The following is a 16,828-nucleotide window of genomic DNA, read 5'->3' on the forward strand; positions in this document are numbered from 1 at the left end:
AGCTGGATTTGTAGGTTCTGTTACAGTCAGTAGATCATCTTCTTGGCCATTTAAACGAGGATCAGCAGTTTTCTAGCAGTGACCTTGTGGCAATTTTTTCTGTTATTTTATATAGCTGTCTTCCATTTGTTTTACTCTTGTTATTGACCACTGAATCGTGTTCTATACTTTATTTTGTGCTTTGGCCTGTTTTTGTTCAAATTATCTCAAGTTTCAGTAGACTATTTAACTCTGTGAGAAAGGTAGTCAGTTTCCACTGATTTGTTTTTGGTTTTTTTTAAGTACTTCTGTAGATTTCTGTGCCTTGTTCTCTGGAAAAGATAATAATCAATTTTAGTTTTCTACTTTAGCCAGTGCTATGGGTCTTGCTGGTAAATACAATCACAGTTGAGTTGGGTGTACGCAGTGGCAAAGAAAGGTGAGGTGGTGATGTTTTCCAAGCCCTGCTCCTGCTTCAGAGGCCCAAGGAGAGCTCTGGAGTGATACCTTGAGCCCAGCTGATGATTAACTGGGAGAGAGGTGCTGTGAGCCACACAGTTTGTCTGGGAAATAAAATGGCTATAAGGCACTGTCTTAATACAAATACTGATAGTTTAACTAAATTTCTCAGATCTGTTGTACTTCTGTACTGATTTAAATAGAAATTGTTTGCCTCTTATATCAAGAGAGTAAGTGAGTTTTCCTATGTTTTCCTGTTGCTGAAGTTAGAGAGACAGTGTATGCACACAGATACTGGTCTTCCCTATTCTGTGGGAAGTCAGATGAAAAACTACATGTGACTTTGCAAAAAATTTCGGTCTGATTATTTCCTTCTGATTCTGTCTGCAGGGTTTAGCTAGAATGGTGAACAAGTAACATTTGTTTGTTCTAACACAGTAGTGCGTGAAAGCCAAATGTTGGAGCACAGGTTTTTCCATCTTATGTGGTGGATACCTACCTAACAGGATGTGCAGAAACTTACAGGATCGAGCCCTGTAAACTGTGTCAACAGTTCTACTGAAATGCAACTATCTATATGCTACAAAATACAAGCTAAGGATCATTTGGTCAAGGTTAAGTGCTTTTTTTTGCAAGTTATAAGGAATGTTCTCTTTAAAGTCCTGCTTCGAATCCTCCTGTACATGGTAATCTTACCCATACAAAATTAATGGCATTCTAGATGAACAAAAGGGCTTTGCTATACAACTAATTATTTCATATTTGAACCTCTAGGATAAGAAGCCAATCTGTCTTCTAATACATTGCCACTTGAACAATTTTGGGAAACATTGATTGTTAGATGTTGTATGTCGTGGTACCTAAATTGGGTACAACGATTGATCTGCTCTTTGAGTGACTCAGTGGGTGCAGCTGTTGGAAGTTTTGACTAAAACATTACAGAGTTCCTATTCTTTTGTGAATTTTTACGGTGATGTTTGAAAGGGACTAATATGCTACTGGAGCCTAAAGCTAGTTGCAGTCAGTTTTCACTTATTGATGGAGAAACAACATACACAAAAGACACAGTATTTTTCTTCTCTAAGTACTACTCGGGTGTGAAATAAAAATCTGCTATCAGTACACTGATAGTGTAATTCTGGGAGTAAAATAATTAAATTTTATAAGTCTTCAAAATGATGGTGAACTTTCTTACAGTTTCCAAAATAAAACATCTGTTGTGCTTCTAGATGAAATAACATAACAATCATGACATGCTGATGTGGAAAAGGTTTCTGTGTTTGCATTGTTTACATTGAAATTTTCCTGTGGTTTGATTGGAGTGCTTCACTACAGAAAATACATATTGGCAGTCATTTCTTTGGTCAGCAGGACTGTGGCTAGTGGAAGAACTCATGACCCTCTAGTTCTGTGTATGAAGGCCATTTCCTTGTAAAAAAGGTATATCACAAGTTGATGTTCAGAGAGTTTATTGTTTGGTGTTTAGTGACATTTGACTCTGTCAGTCAAGGTATATGATGAAAGTAAAGTGGAACTGTTCAAGGAGGCTGGTTGTCCTCATTTAAAATTTGCCATGATCTGCATACTCTATGAGGATGACAGAAAATCATGGGACAGAAAGCTAAATTTCACTGATGATTCATCTTCTATTGAGCTAAAGTTGGAGCTGGAGAGAAACTTGAATCTCAATGTGATAGTACTGTGTCAAATTTAGAGCTGTTCTCTTCTTTGGGATGCACTTGCTGGAAAGGTTGACCTGCAGTTTTGTGGTCTCTTATTTTGCAACTTTTTGTTGTCTTGAAAATTAGTAACTGAAATGCATCTGGAGGGAAACTCATTGTACTTCTTTTCATCTCACTTGGTTTTTTTCACTTTTTAAAACAATAGCTCATTTGGATCTAGTTGTTGAAGATTATTGAAACATTCCTTTCTTGAAGGAGTCTGTTCTGCCTTGGGATTGTTCGGTGTCTGTGTGTCTGTATCTTTTTTTTTGTCTCTTTTGCCCCACCTGTGCCCTTTCTCTCATCCCACCTCACACATACCTACTCACAACCATATACTTACTGCTATCTTAATAGGATAGTTGTAATGCTTGAGAAATGGAAACTGCTTCATGTTGCAGCACCTTCAATCCTGCATGTACAAGTAAAGTAAGTTAGGTGTATTGTAAACCACAGATTGGAAAAAATGTTGGTCTTTAAATACTTCTGATTCAACTAAATGTAAGTAAAACAGTGCACTCTTTTTTTTTAGGGGAGGTAAGCAAGGGGAAAGAACGTTTAAAAACATTCTGCATGCCAAAGCCCTGCCATTTTCCTGCCTTTTTTGGAGTCCCTATAGAATCTGCAGAAGTTTAATTTCCATGTAACTATTTAGTTTGTGAACACTGAAAACAGTAAAACACACAGAATCACAAACCACAGTAAAATAGCTGCTCAAAATCAACTTGGCCTGATGCTAATACTTGATTTTGAAATACGGCTTTTTATCATGCTATTATGAGACTAGAAAAAGAGTACAAGTGAAGAAAATGAGAAATATAAGATGGCAATATAAAGCAATTGAAAAAGAATTTGATATGAGGTATAGCCTTTTTTGCTTCATTAAGTCTCCATTCTGAATACATACAAGAAAACTGAGCTTGTCTGCAGTGGACAATAAAATGCAATTGAATTGCAAAAGATATATATGTCTGATGCTTCAGTTAAATTGGGTTTTATTCAGCATCTAATAAACTTCCATTTAACATTTACAGGGAAGTGTGAGGTACTTTACCATGCTGTTATCTTCATGTTCAATTGAAAAAGAAAGTAAATGAATGGCATATCTGTTTTTGTTTGTTTGTTTTTGAAATTGGGATTGAATAGTAACAGAGCAAACTGTTAATTCCGGATATGTAAATAAGGGCTGTTGTGATGTCAGTAACAATTTCTGAGCAGATAAGATAACCAGGATATTCAGGTGTACGTGCAGCACCAAACCAGAACCCTGGTCTGCCTTACACTGAAAACACACTGATGTGGAAAATGTCATTAAAGAAGTGACATGAATGTTTAACAGCAGCCTCGTGGCTAAAGGGATTTAATGACTCATTATGTCATTTGCCTAGTAGATTTTTTTTTAACCCAGAGAGCAAATTGGTGAGAAGCTCATAACGAACGTTAAAATGGACGCAACAGTAATATTTAGTCAAATGTTTATCAATTCTACTAAACGACTCTCATGAATGAAGAGCAATAGGCCTTGCTTTGCCCTATGTGGTTTATAAAGAAAGCATCCTTTTTAGTATCAACTTTCCTGTAACAGTAGAAGGTACTTAATAAATACCATTTTACCTTTATCTGTAAGTATTCTTTGATACAGATACAACACTGAAAATGAATGAAAATATGAATGTTTTGGGTTTGACAAAGCCCAGATTTAGAATGACTGATAGCTATTTTCTTAAATACTGGGGCCTTTGTTTTAATGCTGCTTTCCTTTTTAAATTTAGTCTTTAGGTATACTGATCAGGGCAGGTACGTGATTTTAATAGCATCTTAATTCATGAATAAGGGGAAAAAATTGTTTTGAAATCTGCCTGACAATGTCTGTATTCATGAGTATTTATTTTTCCAAAGCTTTGTTTTTCAGACTGAAAGGCCAAGGCAGAAAATTTTATTGTACCACAACAAGGTGTGATAATTTCTGATACATTTTTATTATGTTCACAAAAGCATTGGTTGACCGTAGCTTTTCTGCTGTACAAATTAATCAGTAAGTCCAGGTCCCACTTTTGTAAGCCCTAGTGTTGAGTGCTAGACTTTAATGTTGAAACTAAAAAATATTTTTTATCTCATACTCTGTTATACTGCCGGCCCTGAGTTAGTGAATTGCCTTTTAAAAAGTCTCTTCTTGCTTACTGGTCTCTTGGTGATAAATGTGTGTAGTAAAGGGATTGTCAAGCTGTAGTTTTATAAATGAGGCTGGCATATAGTCTCGGTGCACCTTTCTGTGTTTGATATTGAAATTGTAAAAAAACTATGATTGTACAAGTCATTTTGCATGAAATAATGAGCTGGTGAAGGTGTATATCTACTAAGAGAACATTTACTGAATTAGTGCAGCTTCTCACTAGAGGTGTTTTTTGTGTTTCTGGGCCAAAATTGGGGTTGTCAGGTTTTTGGCATCAGTTTTCTAAAGTTTCAGCTCACATTCCTGCCTCAGAAGTAGCGCTGAGCAAAAGAAGGAGCTGTTGGAAAGCAGGGTTTGCAGACAAGTAATTCCAAAGATGCTTATGTTTGTTCAGGTTTCTTAAAAAATGGAAGAAATAATCTGCTGTTTGGCTATGACAGTGGTTTCTCATGAGTTCCAAAGCACTTTTTTCTTGGGGTTTATATTCAATCCATTTGTGTGCAGTGTTGGTCCAATTTTCACTTCTTATGACCCCTGGTTGTTTTCTTGTTTCATGTGTTAGGAGAAATGTCATAGCAAACAAGGTTCAAGGCATTGCAAAAGAAGGGTCGCTTTTGAGATCCAAACCCTAAAGCAACAAAAGAATAAGGTGCTTCAGTTTACTGCATGGTACACTTGTACAAGGAAGCATCTAGAGGCCGAGTTGACTGTGGAGTTACTGTGGCTTGTTGCAGTCCAGCCAAACTGCTGTTTATACTGGAAGCTTTGAAATACAATTTACTTGCTTAGTTTGTTAGGTCAGATCTGTGTAGTGACGTGAGGTGAGTGTTTTCATTTGCAATCTGTTACTTCATGACTTACCAGCACAGTATTGAATTCATCCAAGTCTTGTGCTCTGGTGTTGTGGTTTAATCCCAGACAGCCGCCAAGCCCCACACAGCCACGTGGTCACTCCACCACCAGTAGGACCAGGGAGAGAATAGGTAGGGTAAAAGTGAGAAAACTCATTGATTAAGATAAAGACAGTTTAATAGGAAAAGCAAAAACTGTGCACACAAGTGAAGAAAAACAAGGAACTAATTCACTGCTTCCCAGGAAAGATGTTATGTGGTTTTTTCCGAAAAAAAATTTTTTGGGCTCTTCCCTAAACTAACTTAAAACTCTTCTAATTTTTAGCTTGACAGCATTTTGTATCAGACTAAAATTGACCAGTTATAAAGTATATTTCCACTGGTAATTTTTTTATTTGCAAAGTTGAGCTCCATGGAGATAGATTTTTGTGTATTTGGTGGTACTCTTGGATGAACTAAGTAAAGCTGTTATTTGTGTTACTCTCTTTCTGTCTCTTTGTGTGGAATCCCATGAGCTTTATTATTCCTAAGTTTTCTTGTACTTTTGTATTGGTTTAACTCCCGTTGACAATTCAGCCCCACGCAGCCACTCACTCACTCCCCCACGGTGGGATGAAGAGAGAATCAGAAGGGTCAGAGCTGGAAAGCTCATGGGTTATGGTAAAGACAATTTAGTAGGTAAAGCAGAAACTGTGAATGCAAGAACAAAACAAGGAGTTCATTCACCACTTTCCATGGGCAGGCAATTGTTCAGGACTTTCTTGGAAACCACAGTTCCATCATGCATAATGGTTACTTGGGAAGACAGATGCCATCATTCCAAATATCTCTTTCTTCCTTTTTCTTCTCCCAGCTTTGTACGTTAAGCATGATGCCACGTGTTATGGGGTATCCCTTTGACCTGCTGTGGTCAGCTGTTCTGGTTGTGTCCCCTTCCAACTTCTAGCGCAACCCCAGCCCTGTCACTGTCAGGGCACCATGAGGAGGTGAAAAGTCTTTGACTTAGCGTAAGCACTCCTCAGTGACAACCAAAACATCAGTTTGTTATCAACATTATTCTCATCTTAAATCTAAAGCACAGCACTGTACTAGCTACTCAGAAGAAAAACATCTCTATTTCAGCCAAAATCAGAACAATTATCTCTGATAGAAATAATCAGTGCCATCATTTTAGCATGCATAAAAAGATTGGTTTTGAGTCATGAGATTTGGGTTCTGCTTTTAATTCTCCCACAGATTTTCTGTTTGATTCAGGCTAAATTCAATCTGGTTTAGTATTTAAAAATACATGTAAGTAAGCAAGTAATATTAACTGTAATCATTCAGTGACACTGCAGACATACTTTAATTGCGATGGTTTTGGCTTTTTGCAAATGCACGTAGTGATAGAACAAGGGGTAATGCTGATAGAACAAGCGGTAATACTTTAAGCTGAAAGAGGGTAGGTTTAGATTAGATGTTATGAAGAAATTTTATACTGTGAGGGTGATGAGGCACCAGAACAACCAGAACAGGTTGCCCAGAGAAGCTGTGGATGCCACCTTCGTGGAAGTGTTCAAGACCAGGTTGGATGGGGCTCTGAGCAACCTGGTCTAGTGGAAGTTGGTTCCTGAAAAATATTGTATCTGGCCTAGTTAGAGTTCTTTTCCCTTTCAGATAGTGTTTAAGGTTTCATGGGGTTTTACTAATCTCCCAAATACCCAGGTGGTTTTTTGTAGTTACTATTACACCTCTGCACTGTTCGGAAATGGTTGCTTAGGTGGTTTTTCTCACAGGAATTCGGAGATGATGTTTTATAAATATGGGTAAAATATATCTGTGAGTAAAAAAGGTAGTATAAAACCTACATGAAATTTAAGTCTTAAATAAATTTTATCTTTTCACTATCAGACATTGTCATTCACATTAGCAATCTTTATCCTGTGTATAAGGATGATGTACTTCCAGATTAGCATCAATTGAAAAGTTTTGAATAGATGAGTATATATTGTGTAGTTTTATTGATTCGTCCAAGATTTCACAAATATTCATTAGAAAGAAAGCAAGCAAGTACAATGTATAAACAATTCTGAAATCATAATTATCTAATGGACCAGTAAAAATCTGTTGCCATAGAGAAATTTCTTTTTACAAAAATAGCAATATTTTGTGGGGGAAATGTTTGGTGTATTTGTGGTTTCTTACTTTGGGATGTCTACTGGAAGTGTCTGTTAGTGAATATGATTGTTGTAGGTGTGCTCGCCTTTTACTTTCTATTATTACTATCCAACTTTTGCTTTGTCTTGTGGAGGAAGTGTATGCTTAGTATTGCAGTACTTATGGAAATGTGGAAATTGCAAAATTTTAACTGCAGCTTTTGTTGAAATTAAATGTAAGTGTATATAGGTAATGGAAATAAGTTTGAGGTTAAAAAAAGTTTGTTAAAATGTGCACTGAGTCAGGATTGCACTGTTTGTCAGGGGTTTTTTTAAAATTAATCTGATTTTTCCACTTAAATGAAAAAATTGGATTTGCCTTTGGCTTTAAATCAGTCTTTTCTATTCACTGAAAGGTTCACTTGCATGTTGTGTTACTCCATTAAAAACATTTCACTGATAGTGCCAGCCAGAACTAATAACTGCTAAGTCTAGCATTTTCAAAGAAATTTAAAAAAAAAAGGAAAATAACAATTTTTTTTTCCTTTTCTCATGCATCAGCGTTTTCTATTAAAAAAGAAGTAATTGGGGCAATTGTAGCTTTAGTGTCAAAATTGATATTGGCTGAATAATTTTCCAAATGCTTTTGGCCCTCATAATGCTACTGTAGCATCTCTGTAGCAGTTCATTCTAGTTCACCTGGATTTATATATTTATTTGCTTGGGGAAAATGATCCTGTCTGTAGTGAAATATGTTTCCCCCTTCAAATCTATGTTATCTGATGAAATTAAAATAAAAAGCTTTTTAAGAAGTCCATTATAATATCTCAGACTTAAAACTCAAACTGAACTGTCCTCTGCAGTCAAGCAGATTAGCAGAGCTAATGGAGAGTGGATAGGCGTACTACCTGTTTTTTTGCCAAGACCCTGCTGCTCGTGTTTCTTCCTCTCCATATGTTGCCCTGTTTTTATAAGCCCTGTAGCGATGTTTGAGGCTTCAGCTGGCTGCAGGGTGCCATTGTCAGGAGTGCTATCTGTGAACTGAGCAGCAGTCTTCCTCTTGACAGTAGGGGAGGGGACTGAAAATAGGGGGAAACTGGGTGTTGTTCCCACCTTACCGATGGGGAATTTATCCACCAAGAATGCAGCATCTCACCCAGTTGTGAGGGGTGAGGATGAGCCAGCCAGCACCATGGTCTCCGTGGTCAAAAGGCTGGACTTGCGATGTGTAGTGAACCAAGCTCTCTCTGCCTTATTTATTTAAACTTTCCAAATGTTTTATGGGGTTTTTTGTGAAGTCTGCAGGGTCTGGTAGTTCGTGCAGTTAGGAATATTGCTGTGGCTCTCGGAGTGGTTTTATTTGATATGTAGCAAGTTTCTTGAAAAGAGCTATGATTTTTTTGTGCCCAGCTGTATATTTTACAGACAGGGACCAACAGGGCACTAAAACCATCAAAGTGCTTGTATATAAACGGCATGAAAATAATAATTAGGAATATAAGGAAGTATCAATAACTTCTTCACTAGCAGCATAAAACTGCGGGTTTTTTAAATTTAGGTAGTATGGATCCATGCTTCCTATAGAAATCACGAGTGTTTTAATCACCTTTTAGTGATTAAATTTGTCTCTTGAATGAACAGAATAATAATAATAAATTCTAATTAATTTTCTCTCTCCATAAGCTAGAGAGCTAGAGAATCCATTTTTGCTGGCACAAAGCTAAATATTCAGGGCTAATGAGAAGATCGCAATTTTAAAAACTGAAAAGCATAGTTGTCCCGTCCAGCTGATGTAGCTTTCAATGTCTTTAGAAGGCATTAGGAGCTGAATTTGAAGAAGTGTGTTTACAAATGCTAAAGATCTTTAGAGGTAGAAGAGGTTAAGAGAGAGGCACAGGTGGTTAACAGCTCTTAAGCTGGGCTCCATTGCACTGTGTACATGCTCCAAGGTCAAAGCACATGTTGCCTTTCTTATCTGTAACAGTTACAGTAGAATCACTTTATCTTCCAATATTTCAATAAATGAGACTAACTGCAGACTTTGTACATGATGAATACAGGTGATAGATATATCATAAATTTTCCTTTCTTAGAAGGAATTTTTAAATAAATGGTATATCAAATACTGTTTACTTTTCTTTGTGCCAGAAGCATGTGACTGGGTGGTACTTCTCAGATGGCTTAAAAAAAGCTTTTTCGTGATTCTGATCTTCTAAGTTCATTTCTAAATGGACCTTTTAAATGGCTCCTAGTTTAATTAAGTGCTGTTTAAGTCTTTTACCCTATCTCCTTTTCATCAAATCTGAGTTTAAAAAACAGTGGAAGCGTTAGTAATAAAATGAAATTGTGACGTTTTTTCTCTAATGAAAGAGCAGTAGTAAGTTCAGATACCTTTTCTTCCATCAGTCCAGCTTCTATAATGCATCTATAATGTCGCTTGCTTTATTTGGCATGTGTGTCCTCATGGAATCATTGGTCTTTCATACGGCTAAGAAGCACTTGTCCGCTAAGTCCTGTAACTGATGCAACAACATTGAATCAATTTCTCTTTGTTTCAGGTGATCAGACTTTAAGAATTTGGGATGTGAAAACCCCAGGAGTCAAACTTGTGATACCAGCCCACCAGGCTGAGGTCTTGAGCTGTGACTGGTGCAAATATGATGAGGTATAAAACCATTCATCCCACTGTTCTCCTAATTGAACCACTTTCATTAAATAGCAGGGGGGTTTACTGCAACATTACTGCATCTTCTCTTTATGAAAATATGCCTAGTTACTTTGTTGTTCTCGTTCACTATTACGTCTCCAGAAGAGCTCTATTCTAACAGATGGTCAGCCCAAGAAGATAAGAGATTTTGCTTACTCTTTTGTGTAAGGGGCAGAGCAGTCAAAAGTGGAAAAACAGCTTGTATTTCTCTGTGCTCTTTAATTTACGTACTGGGGACGTCACTTCATTTATGATTTAATAATCTCTATTTTTTAATTTATCTAACTTTTGAATCCAACATCTGCATTGTTACAATTTAGTAGTTAAATTGTTTTGATATATCTGGTTTTTATCGTATCATCAGAACTTGCTGGTAACTGGTGCAGTTGACTGCAGCTTGAAAGGCTGGGATTTGAGGAACATTCGGCAACCAGTGTTTGTCTTGCTTGGTCATACCTATGCTATCAGAAGAGTAAAAGTAAGTTGAATTTTATTTCCCATTGACTACCACTGAATTGCTACACAGATTTTTCTGGAAGCCAGTAATATTTTATATTATCTAATAACAAGGAAAAACCAACTGGATTTTAGGTGTTACAGTGGCTGTTCTTGAAAACTTTCAATTTAGCACTGTCAAACATTTTGATGTTTTGTAGATTGCTGGCATTTTACAGTAAATGGCATTTTCAAAGGCAGTAAATTTACATGAAGAGTGTTAGAGGGCTTGAGAGAGAGTTAGAAGGTTAACTTCAGCTAAATTACATGGGAAATTTGAGATAGGGAAAGCACCCTTACTCATTTTTAAATGGTGCTGTTCCTTTGTCTTTTCACACAAAGGGCAAATATTCACAGAAGACAAGATATAGAACACATTGTGAATATATACCTTTGTGTATACAAGGAAAATATAATTGTGTTCAAAGAGATTTTGAAAGTTTATGCATGAAAGGCTTCAGATTACTTTACTGGATCTATGTACAACTAGAACACCCACCAAATAAGAATTTTCTCTAGATGCACAATAATATTTTTTTTCATATTATATGAAAATATGTATCCAAATATCTTATTAGGTAAACTCAAAAACTATATTTCAGTGTAAAATATTGAAACCCGAAAAGACTGTGAGAGTCAAATGCATAAAAGTCTCCTGAAAAATGAGATAATAACTAATCCTTTTAAAGCCTCTCAGGAACAGTATGTTTATTAATATTCTCTAGGAAGTCTGAACTGGAAGAAAAAAGTTATCCTGGATTGGTATTTTGCTTCACATAGCTTTGGTGTGTTTCTAACATGTTTAAAAGTTACTGTGCTTAGTTTGTAGTTTGTCAGAAAAGGGTGCGACTCAGGTAGTCATTCTGGATCACAAATCCTTTTAATGGTCAGACAGCATGAGCAGCTCCTGCTCTCCTTATCTCAGCTACCCCTGCCTGCTCTTCCCACTGGTGATTGATGCTGAGTCTTTTTTTTTTAATTTAATGCCTGCATGACTATTCTCTAATCTTGCTCTGTGAGGTGTTTTTCATAGGAGAAGATGCATCCATGTGCAAAGGAGATGTACTGAGAATACATGACTTCTATTCCATTTTACCAGGCTTTCTTTCCTTCCATTTCAAGACAGACATGGCCCCTGAGGACATGAGATATGACTGTGTGGGCCAGCACTTCAAGTGGTGGTGCAGCATATCTGCGCTTGTGTGGTGTAGCTTACCAGTCACCCTGAATTGAGAGAGACCTGGATGCATCCTCTAGCGGCTGCTGCCCCTGCTGATATCCCTTCCCCTGTGTTGTGCTGACACTAGCGATTGTAAAGCCACAGCTAATGGCTGTGACTGAAAACCCTGTCCCTGAAAGTGACTAGTTTCAGTCTGGAGCATTAAACTGTTTCAATTTGTTGCTCAACCATGCAATTGCAATCCATGACACAAAGGAGGGGGACAAGAGCACACAGTTTGAAGTAGAAAAGAAAGTGGAAACCACAAGTCTTGGCAGCACTACACTCTGAAATTAGCTTAAACCAACCATTAAATCACACTCTTCGGTTGCCTGTCTTTTGTATTCTGTTCAGTTGTTCAGGGGTTGTTTAGACTGTCAGATGTGAGGCTAGCAAGGAATTCTACCGAACGCAATACTGTCAGGATTCCTGCAGATTTCTTATGGTCTTTCACTGCAGTACAGGGCATTATCAGCACACTGAGGTCATCTTTAGTCCTTTTTGGGGGATTTTGATGTTGGTGCATTTGATCTTCACATTCTTAGCTGGGTTCAATATTTTATTGAATTTCACTGAAACATAATTTTAGTTTTCAAGTTTACCTAAAAAAATAATCTGGATATGTTGGAGTCAGGATGGATGATATGGTGATATCTTCTGCCTGTATTCAGCTGTTCAGATGATAAAATCATAGTATCTTATAGTTAAATGGTGGAGAATTTTCTCTTGTAGCAGAAAGACATTTTGCAAATTTTTTCAACTTACATGTGTAATACTCTGCTAAGTATTTTGATAGACTTTGCTTAGGTAAGTTTCTAGGATGCTTAAGGTTAATGACAAAGTTTTGACAGGATGGTTTTGCTTTATCTTAAACTATGTGGACATGCAGAGGGGGCTTGTGGAAAGTTTACCATTGTTTTTTGTTGCCCATCAGACTTCTTCCCCTCTAGTATTCATTTTCCTAAGGTGCAGAACCCATTTTGTTTTGCATTTTTTTCCCCCTCAAAAAAAAAAATTGCAGGAAGTCTGCAGAGGTTCAAGTTCCAGCATGTACCTCCTTCAAATCTGCTACAGTAAAGAGAACTCTGTCAGCAGAGTTCAGCAGCCATCAACATACACTGCTACTGCTCTCTTGACAACTTGTGGCAATAGCCCAGACTTTGTGGTTGCTGTGAGTAATATTAGAGGTCTTGCAGGAACACTTAACTAGGAACCATGGCGTGGGGGACCTGCATTTCAAACTCAAGTTATGTTAGAGGCGTGTTGTATTTCCTGCTGAGAAATACAGATTTTAAAATAGTTGGAAACTGAAGGTTGCAAAAAAACCCTAGAACTGAGATGAACGATTTTTGCATAACTGCATCCTTCTTTTGCTGCAGTTCTTAGACCAGTCTACAAGAGTCCATAGAAGAGTGTATCCTGTAAATTGCCCTGTAGGAGAGGGGGAAATCATGAAGTGATGTTGTATTGCCTTCAGTTTTTCTACTTCTCTCCAATTTTCCCATTTGTATAAATAATTTCAAAATGGTAGGATAGAGCTGATGACAGTAAATCTTATATTCTCTGCCGTATGGTAGAGATTTTGTCTCTCTGAAAATAATTAACTAGTCACACAGCTGGTTTGAAACTTGATTTATATAACGAGATGAAACACAGCCTATTAGCCAAAAGCAGAATTTCATGACTGTTCATATGACTGTTACAGAACTTCTTAACTTTACAGCAGAGTTATTTGGTACTTCTGTAATGAAATATAAGCAAACCAGGATCCCACTGAGCATTCCTTGTGATTGTTAATACTATGATTCCTTGTAATTAGAAGCATGGGGGAGAAATACATTGACGTAGTCTGTTTTGTTGCAGCATGATGTGATACCAGTCAAGACCACTTAAATAGTTAAACTTCGATAACTTGCTACTTACAGTGAGTGTGTATTTGTTCACAATGTTTTAACTTTAAAAGTTGTTTTGTTTTCTTGCAGTTTTCACCATTCCACGCAACCATATTGGCCTCTTGCTCCTATGATTTTACTGTAAGGTACAGTATTTTCTCTAACTGGATAAAAATAGAAAGATGATGTATTTTAATATGGCTTGCAATAGAAAACAATTCCAGAGTGGATATACTGAAGTCCAGTTAATGTTGCTGTCAGATGCTTCATAACCTATATTGAAAATACATGGGTTTGTCATTAAAGGCCAGGTCAGTCACTCTGCTGAGCAGTATCTGCTCTGTCTGATGCTTTCTGCAATCCTTTTCACATCACTCTCCTGAACATAGTGCATCCAACTGTGATAATGTCTGATAGGAAGGTAATACCCTTTTAAATTAATTTAGTTAGGTGAATTCATATGTTTCTGTGACACATTTTTATTTCGGCCTTTTATGAACCAACTTTTTGTCCTACCAGTATCTGAGGAAGCTTTAGTAGTGTTCCACAGTGTGTATGCTGAAGCTCTTTAGCTTTTCTACAAGTTCTCCTGGCTGCTCAGTGTATCTGATACTGCTGAGGATCTCATAGTAAAATTGTTTTAAAGTTTGATTTAATACTGGAATTTCTCTAAGATACACACTGTCATAAGTCAATACACTATGAAGTATTCCTGGATACCTCAGTCACATTCTTTGGTCTGCATTTTAATTTTCTAACATGGACTGAGTATAGTAGGCAGTACATTAAGAAATGGGAGAAGCCCTCTTTGCCTCCATAAAGAACTGCAAAATTATCCCACTTGTCCAAATCATCTCCAGTAGTGTCACTTCTGGTTGTGTCTTAATTGGTCTGACACCAGACCTAGAGAGGTTCTGTTGCTAATTCTCAGTGCCTGCATGTGTTGCTAAATCATGAATCTACCCAGTCTTCTGCCATAAGATCATATAAAGTTGCATCATGAAGTTAACCCATTTAGCATTGAAGTGACTTTGTTTTGTTGTCATGCTCTTCCCCTTTTTGACACCCACTACATATCCTTCAAGTTTGGCACTACTGTGCTTCATGCAGCACTAAAATCTGGTGCAATTTCAGTGCTGATATTCTTGTATGTGGAAATTGTCAGAAAAGCATTTTGTCTATAGATGGAGAGCTTGGGGTCCTCTCCACAAAATTCATTCTAGGCATTATTTTTCTGTTCAAATATTTACTTGTCGTGACCAGGAAGAGACAGAAGAGTTGAAGAGATGAAATAAAGTTTTTTAACACTTTTCTGAAACTTTAGGATTTGGTATGAGTGAGCAAACAACAGAGAAGGCCAGGTGAAAGTCTTTGGAAAAGGTGTCACACGCAAAATATTCTGTATAATGGAGGGAGATTGTTGCCATAAGAATTGGGGAACATCTCTTTTAAAGAATATGTGGTAGCTCCACCACAGACTGTCATTTTACTGGGTGCACCATACACTCCACATGTACATACATGCAGACATCCTGTCATATATGCACGTGCATGTACATCACACACATGTGGATGTGTGGACGTGAATATATGCGCACATACACACACATTTCAATTTAAGAGTAAAAATCCTTGATAAATATATAAAAGGTGGAAGAGAAGTAGGGATTCTAGTACATGGCATTAATTATGGATCTTGTTGAATCTGCTCAAGGCCTGTGACTTTTTAGCCCCATTTAGTGGGGATGGGGCTGAATTTTGATTCATAGAACAGCATGGTATGGCAGTCCCTTAAAAACAGATTCATTGCAGTGTTATTTTAATAGTAGTTTAGTTATGATATTTATTTCTATTCTTGGGTGTGTCTGTTTGAAGCTCAGAATTACCTGCAAGCGTTAGTTTTTAGTAGATAACAGAATAGAGCATAGTATTGGAGCAATCTTTTACTGTTGGAGCTCTGTAAACTTAAACGCTAATGAAGCTTTGCAGTTTAACCTAGCAGCTGCAAATCTTAGTTCAGATTATCAAACCGCCATGTAAGAGGCAGGGGTTTTGTTTGTTTCAGGTTGTACAGCTAGTTTGGCACATAATCACAACTGGATATGTAAAAGAAAAAAATAGAGATTGAAAACAAAATTAACAATGCTTAACTTCCTCCTTTGCAAATAGTATAATGACTGAATGTGAGCCGTGTAATCAAGCTACTAAAAAGGAACCTGGTTCACATGCCAACTTTATACTGGGAGCTGAGAAAAAGAGGATGTTGATTTGAATTTGAGTTTTTATATACCTTGGTATAATGATTTATAATCCCTGTCCAGTAAATGCTTCATTCAGACAAATTTTTTCTATACCATTTCCATACTCTTTGGAAGAGCTCAGAAGAAAATTGTGGGCTAATTAAAGAGCAGATTGAACACGAATCACTAAAATGCTAGGAAATACACAAAGTACTGTAACATTTCCGGAAATACTTTAGGTCTGCCTGCATATTCTCTAAATGTTATCTCTGTCAAAATTCAGTTTGGAAGAACATCAGTGTCATGTTTTACTGGAATCACCATTTTGTATTTTTGGACTCTTCTGTATGAAAAAGAAATCTCGGTGCATTAGTCACAGACAGTGCTCACCAAAATCTAAACAGAAGATCTGATAAATTAGAGAGCTTCATTAGGCTGCTATCAGGCCAAATCTTGAGTCATTATCACAGAAGCTTGTCCCTAAAGCAAAGAGGCAATTTTTGCTAAAAGTTGTACTATATTGGACATCATCTCTGCAACACACTCCAAGGTAAACCACTATCTCCAGCTCTCCGTCACTATGTACAAGTTCAGTAACTTGGATCACAAAGAAATCTTACAGAATAAGGCTGATCGTAAAATAAACTGAGTTTCACTTCAGGTAGGTATCCTTATTATTCTTGTATTCTTTTTCTGTTTTGGTTTTTTTTTTCCTTCAAGGTGAAAAGGTGGGTGTTTGCTCATTTGCTCTTTTTTTCTTATTTTCCTCAAATGGAAAATGTCCTTCTATACCCAAATTGCTTCATAATGTTAATACTTCACTGGAACTGTAATGTAATCTTTTCAGAATACTAGTGTGGAAATAGTTAGATGTTCCCAGTTAATGCCTGAAGTAACATCATTGCCTTGATTGGCCTGTATCCAAAAGTAGCTCCGTACTAAGCTCTCCTCTGACAG

At 37.0% G+C, this 16,828-nt stretch overlaps 1 protein-coding gene across 1 annotated transcript in view; it reads left to right on the forward strand.

Annotated features, from left to right (window-relative positions):
• Positions 1–16,828, forward strand: part of PEX7 (peroxisomal biogenesis factor 7) — a 42,474-nt gene that overhangs the window by 8,249 nt on the left and 17,397 nt on the right. Inside the window, exons 6-8 of the mRNA XM_066178946.1 lie at positions 9,877–9,983; positions 10,390–10,503; positions 13,722–13,777. Coding sequence (XP_066035043.1) covers positions 9,877–9,983; positions 10,390–10,503; positions 13,722–13,777 — 277 coding nt within the window. The remainder of the gene's footprint in view (positions 1–9,876; positions 9,984–10,389; positions 10,504–13,721; positions 13,778–16,828) is intronic.

The sequence above is a fragment of the Chamaea fasciata genome, unplaced genomic scaffold (assembly GCF_029207755.1).
Source record: "Chamaea fasciata isolate MVZ Bird 193981 ecotype frontalis unplaced genomic scaffold, bChaFas1.0.hap1 SCAF_3, whole genome shotgun sequence".
NCBI lineage: Eukaryota > Metazoa > Chordata > Aves > Passeriformes > Sylviidae > Chamaea > Chamaea fasciata.